The 17,109-nt window shown below is 49.3% G+C and overlaps 1 protein-coding gene across 7 annotated transcripts in view; it reads left to right on the forward strand.

Annotated features, from left to right (window-relative positions):
- Positions 1–17,109, forward strand: part of SCMH1 (Scm polycomb group protein homolog 1) — a 71,342-nt gene that overhangs the window by 38,380 nt on the left and 15,853 nt on the right. For 5 of the 7 annotated variants that reach the window (XR_005826869.1, XM_040586699.1, XM_040586701.1 and 2 more), the window contains 4 exons: positions 12,860–13,092; positions 13,652–13,778; positions 14,809–15,009; positions 15,683–15,868. Coding sequence is in view for 6 of the 7 variants with exons in the window: in XM_040586699.1 (XP_040442633.1) it covers positions 12,860–13,092; positions 13,652–13,778; positions 14,809–15,009; positions 15,683–15,868 (747 nt within the window). In the remaining variant the exon portion in view is untranslated. The remainder of the gene's footprint in view (positions 1–12,859; positions 13,093–13,651; positions 13,779–14,808; positions 15,010–15,682; positions 15,869–17,109) is intronic. The other 2 variants (XM_040586702.1, XM_040586704.1) reach the window with 2 other exon arrangements.

Raw genomic sequence — 17,109 nt, forward strand, 5'->3', positions numbered from 1 at the left:
TCAATATTTAGGATCGACCTAAAAAATGAGGATTGTTGCTTAGTTACTTTAAATCATGTCTGGGGAGAGAGAGAGATACACACACAAATGGAGGTGCTGCTGCAAAGGTTCAGGGCAAAACAGATTGAAGAGGGAAATAAGAGACTGTGATAAAAATCACTGAGAAGAAAGAAGGAAGAGATAAGAGGCTGGTTAATGATTATCGTTTCCGGGGCCACCTGCCCTCAGCAGGGAGGTGGGATGAGGGAAATCTCCCATCAGCCAGGAGATGGTTTTATAGCGACAGATGTGTCTGCTTCTGTTCTCCATGGGAAATTTGGGGTTTGCAACCAAGCAAAGACAAGAGGAAAGTTCAGTTCTTTGCAGTTAAGGAAACACACATTGGAAGAGGATCCATGAGAAGTTATTTTCCTTTCTGAAGTGGTCTGTGTGATGGAGAGCTGTGAGCCCCCAGAGAAAGAGAAACCAAACCGAGGTCTTCTCAGGTGAGTGGCTGTGAAGTGGCTTCCAGCTCTGAGCTCTTCACCTGAGGAGGTGAGGCCATGAAGCATCTCCCTACACCAGGTAAAGGGACACAGGCTGGGACAAAGGGACTGAGCAGATGGAATCAGGGCCTTCTGCCTATACATGCTGATTGCGGGTGCAGGAATCTGAGATTTTCTGCAAGATCTGGGTCTTTGCACAAGAAAGCTTGTAGAACTCTTTGATTTAAATGTGAACTTTAAATTTCAGAGAAATGCATGCATTTTTCTGGGGTTTATGCTACAGTGTCAGGAGCTTTAGCTGTGGTTTGCCTCAGGAAGTGTGTGACATTTACAGGACTTCCCAGGAGCCCTTAGAGCTGGGCGCCGTGGCTGTGTGCATGGTCCCACCTGTACCGCTGCTGGAAGGTGCTGTGGCAGGGACAGTCTTCCCTGGCCTCTTGAAAAGCAGCTCGTTCTCCAGGTCCAGAGAAATCCACTTTCAATCTGTACCTGCACAAGGACCTTCCTCACACGTGCATGCATAAACACACCTTTTCCATTGTAACAGCGTCCCCGACATCTGCTCCACCATGTTTCATACATCACTGCTGGAGGGCAGGAAAATACTGTAACCTTAAAAACAAGGGTGCAGGAACGCATGCAGCCTGCAGCAGCCTGCCCACAGTCGCAAGTACAGCCGTCAGAGTCTGTAACTTGTAAGGTCCTTGCACCATGCCTCCATTTGGGCTATGCCTCCCGCTGTTGCCAAGTTCCTCTGGAGTTCCCTGCTGGGTTCGTTACACCCTTTTCCACCTTTCTGGATGCTCTGTAGCAGAGAGAGGAGTGATGCCATGCTGGGTGTGAGAGGGGCAGCAGTGAAAGCGTTAAGGCTGGGCGGGCAGAGCTGGAAGCAGCTCCAGCGCTGGAATTTGGAGGAGTGGAGTTGCTGCCTTGGCACCAGCCCAGCTGGCGGGAAGCTTGGCTGGGCAGGGAGAGCTAACACCAAGCACACACGTCCTCCCGGCCGCTGTGGCCACGCTGGTGGCAGCTGCAGTGAGGGCACTGGAGACCCTGGTGCTCGGCACGCTTTAACAGCAGGCACTTGCCTTGACTGCCTTCGCTGGGGTCTGCTGGGAGCTGTCAGCACGCTGCTCCCTCTCCCGGGGCTTGGCTGCCTTGAGAGCATTTCCCTCTGCTTGCAGAGCAAGCGTAAGTTGATAGTTTTAGATAGTTACCATGGGGATACGTTGAAGTGGAGCTCGCAGGCACTGCTGGACTCGCCATCTGTTGCACGTGTTACACAGCCCACCCGTGTTGCCGAAGGGACCGGAGCGTGCCGGCAGGGCCTGGCCCACCTGCGTGGGTGCTGAGCCGGGAGGTAACGCAGAGGCACAAAATGCCCACCCTGGATAGAAAGTTCGTGAAGTTCTTCATTCCTCACCACCATTGCTGCCATGTGATTTATTGGTTGACAGCTTGGTGTCTTCAAATTAAGATGATGATCGGATGCTAGATTTTCTGCCCATGGGCAAAGGTAATGTGTATTTTATGACTTTATTTTTGATGTTGCTTGGTTTCTCTTCCTCCTTCGGGGTAAGAGCACAGCAGTGGGTGGAGGAGCCCCACCAGGAGTAGTTGGCAGGGTGCTGCTCAGGTGAGCTCCTCTGCTTTACTGCTTGGGGGAGATGGAAAAGTACTAATTACTGTCAGTTCAGGACCGAGCTGGTACCTGAAGCTCATACATCAAACTGGGTGATGATCGATTGTGTGTGGTGGCTGCATTTGGGACCACACAGGTAGAGCTTACGTACTGACAGCGGGAGAAGGTTACACAAAGAAGTTCCACATCTTTCTTATGCACGAGTCTAAGGCACGTGCAGCCGCGGTGCCTGGGTGCCGCTGCCTTTGAGACCGCTGTCAGAAGATACAAAAAAATGTCTTGAGCCAGTGGAGCACAGCACCAAGGCACTTAGCAGTAATTCTGGCTCAGCTTGGATGTGTGTCCTGGAATATGCATTGGCTTTGGAGGTCTGGAGGCTTGGAGAAACGCAGCCCGGCACTGCAGGAGGGTGAGGGTGGGCTGCTGTTCCCCCCCACACACACACCCCGGCTTTGGGTGCTGGTGGTGCCTGCAGCTCAGCAAACGGCAAATCTGTGGCTCAGCGGGAATGGTGAATCTGGCGCGCCAGAGACCCGATGTCACTGTGTGATGTCATGGGGCTGGGAAGAGCCTCTGAGGAGAGGAGCTGGCCTGGGAAAGGCAGTTTCCACTGTCCCCGTGTCTGTCCTTATTATCAGTGTCTAGGCCTTCCTCCCAATTTGACTCTTCCTCATGTGTTTTATTCTGAAATATTTCATAACTCAGAGAGGCTGGGTTGTATTCAGGATGTTCCCTTCCCTTTTCCATGCTACTCCCTGGCGCAAAACAGGGTTTCAGAATCTGAGGATGTTACGGAGTCTTGGCAGGACGTTCCTACAGGAGCCTCGCTGTTGAAGCCTTCCTCTCTTTGGGTCGGTAGCTCTGGGGTTGCTGTGCCGTCTCTGCAAGATCTCTCATCAGTAACAACACTTCTGCTGATGGGACGTGGAGCAGGGCTCTGCTTGTGTAGGCTGAAGGTCTGAGCGCTTTTTTTGGAGAGGGGAGGTGAATGCTCTTGAGCCCAACTCTCACAGTGGCTTTGGCAAACAGGTATAGGTTGCCATGATATTCATTTTTATTGAGTCTAGGAACTTTGTACTGAACATACAGCCCTACGTATTACAAAGATCAGACCTTTTGCGGCTTGTCACAATTCTCCTCTTCATCTTCAGTATTTTATAAATTCTGAACAGCTTTAAAAAAGAAAAGGTGGAATAAACCGCACCCACCTAGAAGTCTCCTTGTTCTTTGCGCACTAATATGTTGAAGGTGTTCTGCTGATATTTAACCAGGAAGCCAAAGCTAAAAAAAGAGCTTCAGAGAAGATCAGAACAAGCAGAAACCCCAGGAACAGTCCTGAATAGCCTGAGTTACAGCAGGAGTACAGAACCATTCTCGACACGGGGTTTTGGAAACCCACTGGTACATGATCAGTCAGTAGATGGACCGTGGTGGTCTCCCATGCCACATATTTTCGCTGAATGTACGTCCCCTGAGCACACTGGATATGAACAGCAGTACGGCCACGCCATTGCAAGCTTCCCACAGGCTGTAAATCTTTGAAGAAACTGGTGACCTCTGTCGTGCTGCAGGTGGAGCTCAGGTTGGCTTGGGCACGCTTGCACAAGTTGAAGTCTTACCCCATCTGCAAGTTGATTGCTTCCTAAGCCCTGGCTCTGGGATTTGCCTGAGGGCTGCTATGCGGACCAGACGTGTTGGTCATCCCTGGTGTTTTGGTAGCCCCCTGTGGGTATGTGCTCTGCTGGTGGCCTCTCTTGAAGCAGTAAGCCTGGAAGAGCTGCAATACAATGGTTTTCCTGAGGTGTGGAAATGAATTTGTTTTTTATTATGTTATTGTAAGTTGTCTAAGCACTGGAGAAATAAAAAACGATGCTGGTGCAAAGAGTGCAGCCAAGGCTGCCAGCTTTGTAAAAACAGCTACAAAGATTGCTGGACACTGGCTTATACAGGTGAGAATTTCTTTAAGGGTGACGAGGATACTCTGCATAGAATGAGTAACAGCGCTGTGGCAGTATGGGCTGTAGTTCTGTTGAGGGCTTCCTGTGCAATCCAGATCTGCGCGCTAAACCCTTCGAACCAGCCCCACTGCCCAAAGCTGCCATTTTTCTCTATGGTGTAAATGCCGATGCCAAGTCCATTCCCTGGTCTTTCTGCTCCCTTGCTTTGCCTTCTGGGAGCTGGAGTAGGGGACGGCAGGGGAAAGAGGGGCTGAAGAAGCAGGAATGTGCTGCGTCTCCAAGCTCCAGACATAAAGTTGGCAGCGTGAGCCGTTTATGGCTAGTTGTGCAGATGTTACACAGCAAACGTGCTGAGAGATGAGGGGCTTATGAGCTGTTATCTGGGGAGAAGCTTGCTTGGCTGCTCCAGTGGTGGCAGGCATGATGGCATTTTCCTTTATCCAAACACTAGCCTTTGTAGTATTTTATAAAAAAGATGCAAAACTCAGTTTACACATTCATTTTATAATGCTACCCAGAGGTTACAAAGCAGTTGATTTCTTTCCTGTATGGGGGAGAAATTTAAGACCAGGGTTTTGGGACTAAGTAAATCTGTGTGCTCAGCACTAATCTGAGAATGACTTTTGCTGAGGACAACAATTTGGGCATCTTTGCTCTTCACAGTGCTGTCGCTGTCTTTGTCTCTGATCATGAGCCAGTCACTTATCTCTTGTTTATTTTGCCATCAGCAAAACGGGGACTGTGCTGACCCCCAGGGCACTTTGATGAATAAGTCTATTGTGTTATACATCCTTAACACTTGTTGTGCTGGGTCTCAAAGCACCTTCCTCCTGCATTGAGGAATGTCTGTGCAAGTATGTTTACACTCTAAAAGGCGTCAGTAACTGCTAAGCAATAATAACAGGTACTGTCTCTGAAATGATGCTGCAAACCGGGTAAAAACATTGAAGGGTATTTTACATTGTATGCTAAGCAGAAGAGCCAAAGCAGTGGGGAGGAACTCTTAAAAATGCTCTATCTGGTCAAAGAGTTTCCTTAATAGGATCAGTGACGGGCAGACTCGGGGTGGCTCAGCATGCAGGAGGCTGGCTGAAGATCTCCCTGGAAAGGCTGGAACTCTGTAGAAATGAGAATCCATGGATCAACTGCAAGTTTTGGGGCTCTGTGCTTGATTTTTAGCCAGTGTAAATGAGGATTTCTCTTCAGCTGGTTTCTACCATGATGTCCAGTGTCCTGATTTCTCATTTTTCCAAAGTGGAATCTTTTTCCCTGGCTTTTTCTGGCCACTGCTGCACTTTGAGCTGTTGTTCTTGTGCAGTGAATGTTACAGCTCAAGTTCTCCCTCCTGGAGGAGCACCTGGCAGCTCAGAGCCCATCATTTTGCATCTGAAGGTAGGACTGGTTTTTCTCCACACTTACTGCTTTGTACTGATCAACATGGTGGTCACCTGCTGTTTTCTGGTCCAGAAACTGAGTCTCCTAGCTTCTCTCTGGAGCTGCTCACAGGCTACCACTGTCCTGTCTGCTCTGGGAAGTGTGAATGAATCAGAAAAATTTTTTACCACACTTACCCCCTCACCAGGTAACTCATGAGTATGTTGAGCAGTGCAGATGCCTGTGCAGATCCCCGTGTCCTCCACATAGGTCTCTCTCTTCTGTGAGAATGACTGTTTGCCCCTACCTCTTCTAACCCATGATTTATCCATATAGAAACCTTTCCTCTTATCCAGTGGCCCTTTAGTTTTTATAAAAGCCTTTGGTGAGGATCTCAGAGACTCTGTGGAAAGGCAGGCAGGCTTTGTTGCATCTGTCCACGTGGTTGCTAACCAGTGCAGACCCTTCCAGGTTCACAAGGCCACATTTCTGTTACAGAAGCTGTATTGACACTGCCCAAGTAGGAAAGGTTCCTCTTGGGAGCCCTGTTTTGTTTCAGAAAATATTTCAGCCAGAGGCAGTTTGTGCTTGGGTAAAATTAACTGCTTGTGTTTAGCAAATGACTGGGTGAATGGGACGATGATGATGCACAGAAGGGCAGCCTTGGTCTCTTCAGGTTGTGCGTTCTGTTGTTTGATTCATGTAAGCAGATCCTGCATGTCCAGAATAGGGTTTTTCTGGTCTTCAGCTCCATCAGCACCGACTGCAGTCTTCACTTGTTCTTTTTCATGTATCCGTATGTGGTTGTAAGTAGAGGCAGGACACTTGGGATGTTTTGCAATACTGTTACTGGTCTGACACTTCAGGCAAGTTACTAAACCTCTGGCTGTCAGCCTGCTGCCCAGCATCTCCGAGGTGTGACACAAGGTGCAGTGAACGCCTGGGGAGGTTTTTAAGATCCCTGGCTGCACTGTCTTTGGAAAATGCTGAGTGTAATTACCAGTGTGGTTTAGGGCACACAGGAATGCTGCCTTGAGAGCTGTAAATGTAAGACTTGTGCATAAAGCAAGTAACAGTTGCTGCTATCACTGTGACTCCTGAGACTTTTTTTTTCAGTTGTTTTATTTACAAAAAACAAAACAACCATAAAAATGCCACAGCTTATGCCAGTGGGATATACAGTGGCATCTGCAGCTCACAGAGCTCATCCAGGCGCATGCAAACAATTAAAGTAAGAAAATTGCTGCTCCAGACTGTGCAGATTTTGAAGCATTTAAGAAATGGAACACTCATGATGAATGTTCACAGCCTTCCTCAGGTTCAACAAATGTGTAAGGCATTGCTTTAGTTTTAAGTAACCACTTTTCTTCATGTGCTTATCGATGTCTTGCTCAAAAGTGGACATTAAAATGCAACCCAATCATCAGGATAAGCAAGATGGAGACAGTTTTAGGGACCGTGGTTTTGCATTTTTCTGTGTGCTGCCGTGTAACCACTGGCCAGTGAGGTCTGGGAAGGGATCAGTGAATAAAGCACCTCATGGCTTTCAGCAAAGGCAACAGTGAGTTTCAGTAGTTGAAAGCTGAAACTAGACAAATCTTGTGTAAAAAGAAACTGCATCTTTGGGAGTTAACGTAACTAATCATGAAGACATCTGGAACATGCCGAATCATGCAGTGTTTGGATCCTCTTGCTGTATTATTGCATTAGATATATCCGCTGATCTCTCAGCCTTAGCTCAAGCAGACATTTTAGGCTGGAGAGCAAGAATTCCTGCAGGAAAAAATTATCAGAATAATTACATTCTGTCTTTTAAATTCCAGGGTTTGGAGGGTTGTTCTTAATTCCTGTCCTTGCAAGGAGCTCGTGTCTCCCGCCCACTGAACTTTTCTGAACTTTTCTCCTGTGTTACGATTGTATAGCCTGCTGGGAGCTCAGCACATATGAAGTCTTGAGCCTTCCCAGTGCCTGTATTTATGTCCCAGTCGTGCTCGTGGTGGCCAGTGGTGTCTGCTTTGGGGAGAAGCACAGAGGTTTGAAGCTTTCACATCTTATTCTTGGACAGGCACTGAGCTCTGGCTCCTGTCCAGCTCCAGCCTTCAGGATGTCTAGGTTTGAACTGCTGCATCCAGGGAAGGATGCAGCCAGATTCCAACAAGATTTCTGTTCTCTGGTAAATTTGCTTATCTTAAATGTGTGTCTCTAACTCATTTGAGTCCTGCTTCTGACTGTGCAGTGCTGAAGGTGGGACAGGGGACAGCTGGAGCACCAAAGGACTGCTGGACGGGTGGCCTGCAGGGCATTCCTCATAGGTGCTCTGAAACGGATGTGAATGGCATGTTCAGTCTTCTCAGAAACCACCTCCTGTGTTCTGGGACACTGTAGTGGTCATCACTGACACCTCTAGAGAAAATGGTTGTGAACTGTGGCTACATCTGGGAGTTTGGTAGCCCTTAGCACATAAAATGGAGATTTTGGGTTTTGTGATCCAGCAGCTGTTAGTAAATGCAGAGTGTTAAATAACTGGTGTATCGGAGAGAAAGGTAGGAAACTGTTCTCCATCTTCAACTCTTCTGCTCCATGTTTTCATACATGTTTTGGCTTTGTTATTCTTATCCCAAGACCATAATTTTGTCTTCTTCAAGCTGTGACATGTCCTGAGATAAGCTGATGAGTGACAAACGCTGCTTTCTAGTGTTGGCTAACACTCAAAAGTGTGGACAGCAACTTTACAGTCTTCTGTAAATAATAGTTGGAGTCACTGTGCGGTGGGCAGCTGCAGGTGCTGCCGTGCTGTGTGTCAATTGGCAAGGGATATTTGGGCATTAGGATACAGGGCCTGAAGTCTTCAGTTCTTTGTCAAGTCTCTGTTTCTGCAGGAAGCTCGGAACTCTTGTTTGAACTAATCCTTCAGCGATTAATGGCCCCGTCAGTGGTGCCTGTCTTTTCTTTGGCTCTAAGCTCAGCAGTGTTTGATTCTGCATCTTTAGGATGATGTTTCTCATTGCAGCCAAACCGACCTGGTGCCAGCCAGCCCAGCAAGGAGCCACCCCATTCCTCCGTGTCCACCCTTGTGCCAGATGCCTGTATGACCCAAAACGAGACAGTTCAGCCAGCAGAAAACTTGTTGATTAGTTTCCTGTTCCATTAATGAGCTGAAATGATTAACCATGAGTTCAGATCACAGAATAATTCAGGTCAGACGGGATCTCTGGAGGCTGCATGGCCCAGCACCTTGCCTAAAGCAAGGCCAGCTTTGGGGTCACGTCAGATTGCTCAGAGCTCGTGTGAGCACCAAAGCTGTGGGGCAGAGGGACGCTCCTTTTCTCAGCAACAGCAAACTGTTGATTTTTTAAGAGGGCCCCACTTGATTTTCTGAAAATTTGGCTCCTCTCAGTGGCTCACCATGAGGTGAAGACAGTGGTACAAGGAAGAAGAAGGTAGGGATGTCTCTGGCAGATGCTCACTGTTGGGCTGGCACCATCACCAGCGGAATGAAATGCTGTTAATTGTAACTTTTGGCAGTTAAAGGATATGTGGGCGATGGTTTGCAGCTGTGAGGTGAGCCTGCTTGCTGCCACAGCTGTTACCACTGCTGGGGCTCATCGGATGTCAGGCTGGGCACGAGCAGGGCTGAGCAGTCTGCACGGCTGCTTGCTGCAGCAATCCTGTGCATCTTGACCATGTCCTTGTAATGTCAGGGGCTGAAATCCTGAAGGAAAATTAACAGGCACCTGGCAAAAACTTTAGGCTTCTGTAGGAAGCATCGAGTCACTGGAAGTGGTTGTAAATGCCTCAGTGATGAGACAGCAGTGTGGCCAACAGTAACTGTGGTTTTGGGGCCGTGCCATTGCTGCATGGATGCAGCTGGTGGGACAACTCTGCTCTGCAGTGGCTGGTGTCTCCTCGTCATGCTGATGGTGTGCGGCTCAGTACGTCAGGTCGGGGCAAGAGACATGAATTAACACAGGCTGCTGTTTTCTCAGGTTCTGGTTAAAATCAAACAACAAGCCAGACAAGCCTGCGGGATGGTGTTGGGTCGTGGGATTATAAGACCTTGTTTCATTAAATTGCTCCAGGTCAGAAAAATGTCTGTGCGTTGTATTAGTCTCATGGAAGCAGCCACAGGAAAAAATATTAGTGCATATTCAGCAACGTATTCAGCAATACTGTTAGGCACAAAGCAACAATCTAGGTAATTTTCTGTGTATTTATGCCTTGAGCCGGCTGCACTTGTAACTTACCCTGTTTCGTTGAACAGTCTTCTGAGCTGTAGCGGCTCCTCCGTCCCGGCAGGAGCCACGGCTGGGGCAGGGACGTGCTGCCAGGGGCGGCAGGCACCGTGGAAACTCCTCTGGCTGGGTGAATGAAGTGAGGTTTCCTATCATGTGGTCTGTTCACACCGAGTTATGGGCTTTTATTGCCCTAAAACCAAAACTGATTCCTTAAGCCTGGTAAACTAACATTACCCATAATATCTTCAGGGCTGAGATGGACAACAGATCTTTCTAGCATTTATTGCACCAAAAGATGAAATAATTTGTTATTATAAAATTATACAGTGAAAGCTTGCACAGCAGGAGTTCACCTGACATCAGTCTCCTTTTCCCTGCCACTGGATTTTCTCTGAGACGTCATTCCAGCCTGGGAGCCAAGGGTGCAGTTCAGCTGCCCGCTGCATCCCAGCTTCCCAAATGCACCATTTCTGTGGGTTTTCAACTAGTAAAACTGAGATCTCGTGTTTGCTTCACAGCATGTCTGTAGAACCCTCAGTTTCTCTTCCAGGTTCAAGAAACCTCGTTGCGGCACAGCTTTGTTTAGGCACTTCGCATTGGTGCAGATTGCGAACGAAATGCCCCCTCACTGGTTTACACACCTCTCTGATGTTTAAGAGTTTCTTTGAAGTACAGAGCATTTTACCTCTGTTTATCCTTGTTCTATCAACTTGCAGGATGCTAGTAAATCCTTTAATACAAATATTTCTCCGCTGAGATGAGCCATGCACACGAAAGGCTGGAGGCACAGTGATTCAGCGATCAGTGCCTGTCCTATCTGTGCCATTCCTCTCTGCTAGTGCAGCTTGGTGCCAGATGTCACCTGTAGCAGGTGATACTGTCCTGGAAAACCATCAACTGTAAGAAGCACATGAGCTACTTTATTCCTTTTCTTGCCAGCAAAGTAGTCTTGCTGCTAATGATATTAATATCTGAAGGAATAGTAAAACATTGTTTCTACCACAATTCTCTGTATCTGCTTGATGCAAAAAAAGACATTACTTGGAAAGTTAGGTGAATGACTGTGTACTTCTCCCCAGTATCCAATACAGAACATTGATGCACAAAAGCAAGGAAATAACGTTAAAACTAAACAAAAAAATTGAGGGCACCAGAAATCTTACCCTGCCCACGTGACAGGCAGAATGGGGCTGGTTCCTTGATGCACCATGCACCATTATTTGCGTCTGTGCAAAATGAGGTTAGGGTGAGTGTAAACTGCTTGAAGATGACTGCGGGACATTCCGCACCTCACTTTTTGTGCAGGCTGCTTGTAGCAACACCCAGGAGCTCAGTGCAATAGGGCAGGGACAGCAGAGTTCATCATCTCACAGCAGCCAGGGGAAGCAAAGTGTATGCAAGGTTTACTTTGCCCGTGGCAGCAGTCATCGCTGGCAGCAGCAGGAGTGCTGCCCGGTGTTCCTGGCCTTTCTCTGCAGTTCCTGCTGACCTCTGTGTCCTAAAGGAGCCCCAGGCAAGCGGCCTCCACTGCAACACTGAGCTGGCAGCTGGGGGTCAGCTCTGTCTGCCCTCCTGCCCCTGCATGGCTGGCTGTGGTGTGCCAGCGAGACAGAGATACCCGTGTGGCTGGAGGTTGGGTGTCCCGACAGCTGCTTGGACCTGGAGGAGTGCCTGGCTGCTGTGTCCGCCTGTGTGAAGCCATCTGGTCCTGCTGTGAGATAACGCCAGCCCTGGTTCTGAACTGCCTGAATGAACCATTTGCTCAGGTTTTCTGGGGCCTGGCAGCCAGGTTCATGCCCAGTCTGCCCATGAAGAGCACAGGGTATCCCAGAGTCAAAGCTGGTGAGTGGAGTCAGACCAAAAGAGCAGAGCAGGATCCTCCACCTTCAGTGGCTCATTCACGTAAGGCCAAAATAAGCTGCCACTGATCCCCGTACCAGCCAGTGTGCAGTAGCAGTGAAGAAGTGAGCAGAGCCGTCAGCTCGCTGCCCCATCCCTGGAGTATCTGCTGTCTCAGGGCTTGCTGCTGTCACCTCGCAGTCCACTGAACTTCTCCACACCGCTGGGAAGTTGGACCCGGCTCAGTTGCTATTTCTGAGCTGTTGGTAGGAAACGGTGTCTTTGTGCCAAGGGAATGAGTCCTTCCTCGCAGTAACGGCTCATAAAACCCTCGTTAGAAAAAACTTAAGAATCTCTTCATATACCCACAGTTGTGCCGCTGTTAGGGCTGCATGCCCTCTCTTTCCTTGGCCAAGATTCTCTCCTTAACTATAAACCCTCTCACTTTAAAAGTGAGAGGGGTTTCGAATTCGGAGTCCCCATGTTGAATACACTGTGAGGTTTCCAGGTCTGAGAAACAAGACATCCTAAAGGTCACTGTGCATTTTTAAAAATCTGGGAGGGTTTTGTTTTGTTTCTTTTCAGCAGAAGTTTGGTCTGCTGAACTGGGCCAGCTTATCTCTAGCCTTTAGCAGGACTTAGGAACGATCAATGGCCAAATTCAGGGTATTTGTGGGCGAATACACCAGAAACCTGGTTTTGTCATAGAAAGTGTGAGAAGATAAGAAGGAACAGATTATGTGCTGGCATTTCATGTACATCTGGCATTATGTGTGAGGAGCAGGTCAGCTGATCCAACTAAGATAAGCTATTACTCATGGCCAGGAGCAATGGTCTTTGCAGGCATCCAGGATGGAGCTGGTACCTTCCCCTGCAGTTCACTGGTAATTCAGGGACAGGGCAAATCTGACTTCTGCCTTGAGAGAGGGGATTTCCAGCACAGCACTGGCTCTGTGACTGTCAGGCAGGTCTTGACTGATCCTTCTGTAGGAATGCTTTCAGTGAATTTTACGTGATCACTGGCAGGTCACCACTCGCAGAAGAAAGAAGTGTAGGTGCCAGTTATTTTCAGGAAGGAAGGTATGGCTGAAAGCGTGATCCTTCTGGAGTTCAGCCCATCCAGGCTAAGCCACAGTGTCCCACAGCTCGAGTGCTGAACCAAGGATCAGTGCATTTGGTTTTTATTCTGGCCTGGAGAGCAGTAGCCTCCATTCAGGGGGCTGTGAATACTCCAGGTTTTTCCATGTGACACTGTATAAAGATGGAGGCTGCTCTTGTTTTGATTCTCGCCTGATTTAATTATATTTGCTTTTTCTCTTTTTATTTCAGTTGTGATTCCAAAGAGCCCTTTACCTGCCTCCGAAGTAAACTCGGAGAAACCTAGCATGCACAGTAGCACAAAGACTGTTTTGGGGCATCAACAAGGGCAAAGGCGTCGCAAAACAGGGAAGAAGCGTGGTCGAACGACCAAAGCGCTAATCCATCACCCCATGCCTACACCCTCCAAGTCAGTGGAGCCTTTGAAATTCCCCAGAAAGAGAGGCCCCAAGCCTGGCAGTAAGGTAAAAGCTGATGCTGATGCAGGCGGGTGAAAAGCAGGTGCTGCAAGGTCTGCCATGGGATGGTGCATGCGTGTGTTTGTGCACGTTTGTCTCAGCCTCTGGCTGTATGACTGCAGCAAGTAGGAGACCAAAGGGGTTTGTGGGCTGGGAATGTCCCTCAGAGTCCAGCCCCAGAGCTGTAGAGAATGTCTGTGTCCTAAAGATCATTTCCATCGAGAAACTGTGTCTTTGGAGCTGCATTAGCTGTGAAGTAGCATGGCAGATGCTGTGATTATGACAGGATGGCCAAATGGTGGAATAAGCTCTTCCATCCATCGTGTGTAGCTAGTCTAAGTCAAGCAGAGGTGGCAGATCTCAGGCTTGTTATTTTTTCAGGATTGTGGTTTATAAAATACACACTTATCAATTACTAGGTTCTTGAGACTCCCCATCATCACCATCAGAAGTGTGTCATGTTCCACAGTGCCTTGTCTGTTGGATGCAGAGGAGAGAGTGTAGTGATCGTGGGTGGTAAAGGAGAGCAGGGGTAAAAGGAGAACTATCTCCTCTTTTTCTGCAGAGGAAACCTAGGACATTGCTGAACCCAGCACCCACCTCTCCAACAACCAGTACCCCAGAACCAGACACAAGCACTGTGCCCCAGGACGCTGCTACAATCCCCAGCTCTGCCATGCAGGCTCCCACAGGTAAGGGTCTCGAACCGCATTCTTGACAAGATTGCACAGTTAGGAGCAGCATCAGTCAGAAAGCGGCATGCTGAGATACTTCCATTTCTTCCTAAAACTGTAAACCAGCAAATGTTACAATTCCAGAAAGGCTGGCCTAAGAGAGTGTGTCAGGAGGAAAAGAGAGGCACATGAGTTCAGATCAGCTGTTTGTTTATCTCTCTCTGTTTCGGAAATAATGAAGTCATAGGAAGATTGCAGGTCCACCTGTTCAGCACAAGGACCCCTTTCCCTGAGTTACCACATGCATGCTAGTGACTCCGCAGCTCTCAAAAGGCACTTCTCGTGGCCCATTGTGCCCAGGCAGTACAGTGTGCAGCACCGTTCGTGAGTCCAGAGCTCTCCCAGACCGTGCCCAGCACAGCTGCTGAAGCTACAGCGAGATGCAGAACAATTGCGGAATGACAGTGACAGGGATCTGTTCAGCTTCAGCCAGGATATTGAGGCAAACAGGGACAAAAGGGAGCACAGGAGGGGTGGCAGTGCGGAGTGTATGCTCTGCTACAGCTGTAAGATGTAGCTGAAGATGATTCTGGACAGGAAAGTCTAATGTAAAGCTGCTTTTTATATGTTCAGTCAAACGCTGCATAAGGGCTGAGCCCTGTTTCCCCAGAACATAGCTGGCCAGTTTTCAGAGGAACCTAAAGAACCAAGTTTCCCTAAAAAGTGGGGGCTACATTCCTTCATCTCCTTTGACCGTGGCAGCCACCTTACCTGGCTGGCATGGGAGCCACTTTGCAGCCTGCCTTTGGGAGCCCGACTACAGGGGAAAGTGTAGGAGAAACAGCGGGTGTGAGGCAGGAAGATTCGGAGGCGATTCCCCTTTATAAGCGGCTTTGCTGTTAGGGTACAGACAGGCAGTTGTGGTGGATTCCCCTTTGTGAGTGATTTGAGAGTCTTAAAATCTCAGCATCTCTCAAATTGGTTTTTAGGCATCTGTTTCTTGCTTTCTTGAGTGGGTTAATGGCAAACACATTTCTCATCTTGGCAGTTTGCATTTACTTGAACAAGAATGGCAGCACTGGGCCCCACCTAGACAAGAAGAAAGTTCAGCAGCTGCCGGACCATTTTGGACCAGCTCGAGCTTCTGTTGTCCTGCAGCAAGCAGTACAGGCCTGCATTGATTGCGCTTATCATCAGAAAACAGTCTTCTCCTTCTTAAAACAAGGCCACGGGGGAGAGGTCATCTCAGGTGAGAACTGGCCCGCAGCACTTAGCCTCCAGAGATGCCATTGCAAGAACTCGCTCATTGGAAGATGTCTCTCCTGAAGCTTGGTGCAGTCATGGGCTAGGGACAGACAGGTTTCTGTCTTCTCTTTCTCACCAAACATCTGTGTCAGTGAAGCAGTAGCTAGTGGCTGACTGGGAGCAGAGCAGTTGGCGTGGCCGCCAGGCACAGCTGCTGGAGAAGGCAGCCCATGGCCCTGCTGCCGGCCTGGGCAGCGCTGTGCTTCGCCCATCACCCCCCAGCACTGCCCGAGCCCCCAGAAGGAGGCGGAACGGGTGGGATTTTCAGAACTCCTGACGGAAATACAAGAAATACCCTGGCTTTTAATTTTGCTTTTAAGCCCGTGTTTACCTGGCCGCTGAGAGTGCGGGCCCCTCCTCAACTGCCTTTCCGTTCCCTCGAAGGCAGCTCGGCGGGCCCTGCAGCCCCGGCCGGGTGCTGGGTGCAGCAGGCTGGTTTTAGCCTGTCCCAGGGAAGCGAGCTCGCCAGCGCGCAGCCAGCGGAAGGCAGTGGCTTTTGTTTGCTCTAGTCTAGACCAGCGATGCTGAGATACAGAAGCTGGCTGTGCAGCCCTGGGCGTAGTCTCCTGCCTTTGCTGGGGGTTTACGTGTTGGGCTCTGTTTGTTTCTGTCTCCAGCTGTGTTTGATCGGGAACAGCACACTCTGAACCTGCCAGCAGTAAACAGTATCACCTACGTCCTCCGCTTCCTGGAGAAGCTCTGCCACAATCTTCGCAGTGACAACCTCTTTGGGAACCAGCCTTTCACTCAGAGCAGCCACATGCAGCGGTCACACGAGTACGACCACGACAGGTATCTACCAGGTAGGAGCTGGGGCGGGGGTGGCGTTGTAGGGACCCCAGGTGCTCTTAACCCAGATTTTATCTTTATCTCAGGAGGCAGGCGTGTGTTTCAGAGCCCTCTCTGCAGGGTTCATTACATCACACCTAGTGTCGTGCACATGTCCGCAGGGCTCTTTTTGCACAGGATTCAAGTTGCAGTATTTTCTGCCTGTCAGTCTGATTTCCATCTCTGCCTGTAGGTTTCCACTCATCCGTGCTTGTCTCCTTGTCTTCCCTCCTCTCCTTGTCCCCCCCTGCTCCCCCCCCCCCCCCCCCCCCCCCCCCCCCAGGTCCTTCCTGCTTCCTGTAATCTGATTGTGGTGACTTCATCCAGTTAGGAATTAAGGTGAAAGACTGCATGAGAAATAGAAGAGTGATAACATGCAGCAAGTAAACTGTAATTAGAAATGGAATGAAAGGCTAGCAGGGCAGTTTCCACACTGGCCATGGATCTGCTGCCAGCAGACGGCACATCCAGCCCTCAGTGAAAGCGTAGCCTGTTCAGGGATGATGCACGCTGCAGTGATCTGAGGCATAGGTGGCTTTGTTTTTCTTGGCACGGCTGACGCTCCACTGCATTGAAGCAACACACCCCTGGCAAGATAGTTCATGCCACAATGCAAATCGTCAGGCTGCAAAATTGCTCTTAAGTGAAAGTGGTGGAAAATAAGAAGACCTATAGCTTTCCCTGCAGTGCTGTGTAGTGGCAGCAACCCCTGGGGTGACAGCTGCCTGCCTGGGCTGGTTGTGGGGCTCTGGAAGCACTACTGCCAGTCGTGGAGAGCGTGAAACGTACCTGCATCTCTTTAGGTAGTTAGCAGGTGTCTTGTGCTGATCTCTCCTGTCTTGCTTCCTCCACTGCCTTCCTGCCCCCAAGACAGCAGATAGCTGTCATGCTGTTTGAGGTCTTTCCAAACTTAGTCCTTTGGATAATTGTGGCTCTGATGAGAAAAGCAAGAATTTCTGATGTAAAAGGACAAGCACTTAGGAAGAATTGTCTAAGGAAAAGGTGCTAAGCGTGAAGCTTAGGGGCAACGGCCTAATGCCACAGTGCTTCGTTGCATCTTGGATAGCACTCGTGCTCAGGGGAGGGGATTAGCAAGAGTCTAAAGCGCATGAGGATCTCGGAGTGACTGTCCTCTGCTTCCTCCCTGGGTGCTCAGCTGCCTGCAGGCTGGGGCTGTGCAGAGCCATGCTGGAGCCAGCAATGCCAGGGAGCCATG

The sequence above is a fragment of the Falco naumanni genome, chromosome 3, assembly GCF_017639655.2.
Source record: "Falco naumanni isolate bFalNau1 chromosome 3, bFalNau1.pat, whole genome shotgun sequence".
Classification (NCBI taxonomy): domain Eukaryota; kingdom Metazoa; phylum Chordata; class Aves; order Falconiformes; family Falconidae; genus Falco; species Falco naumanni.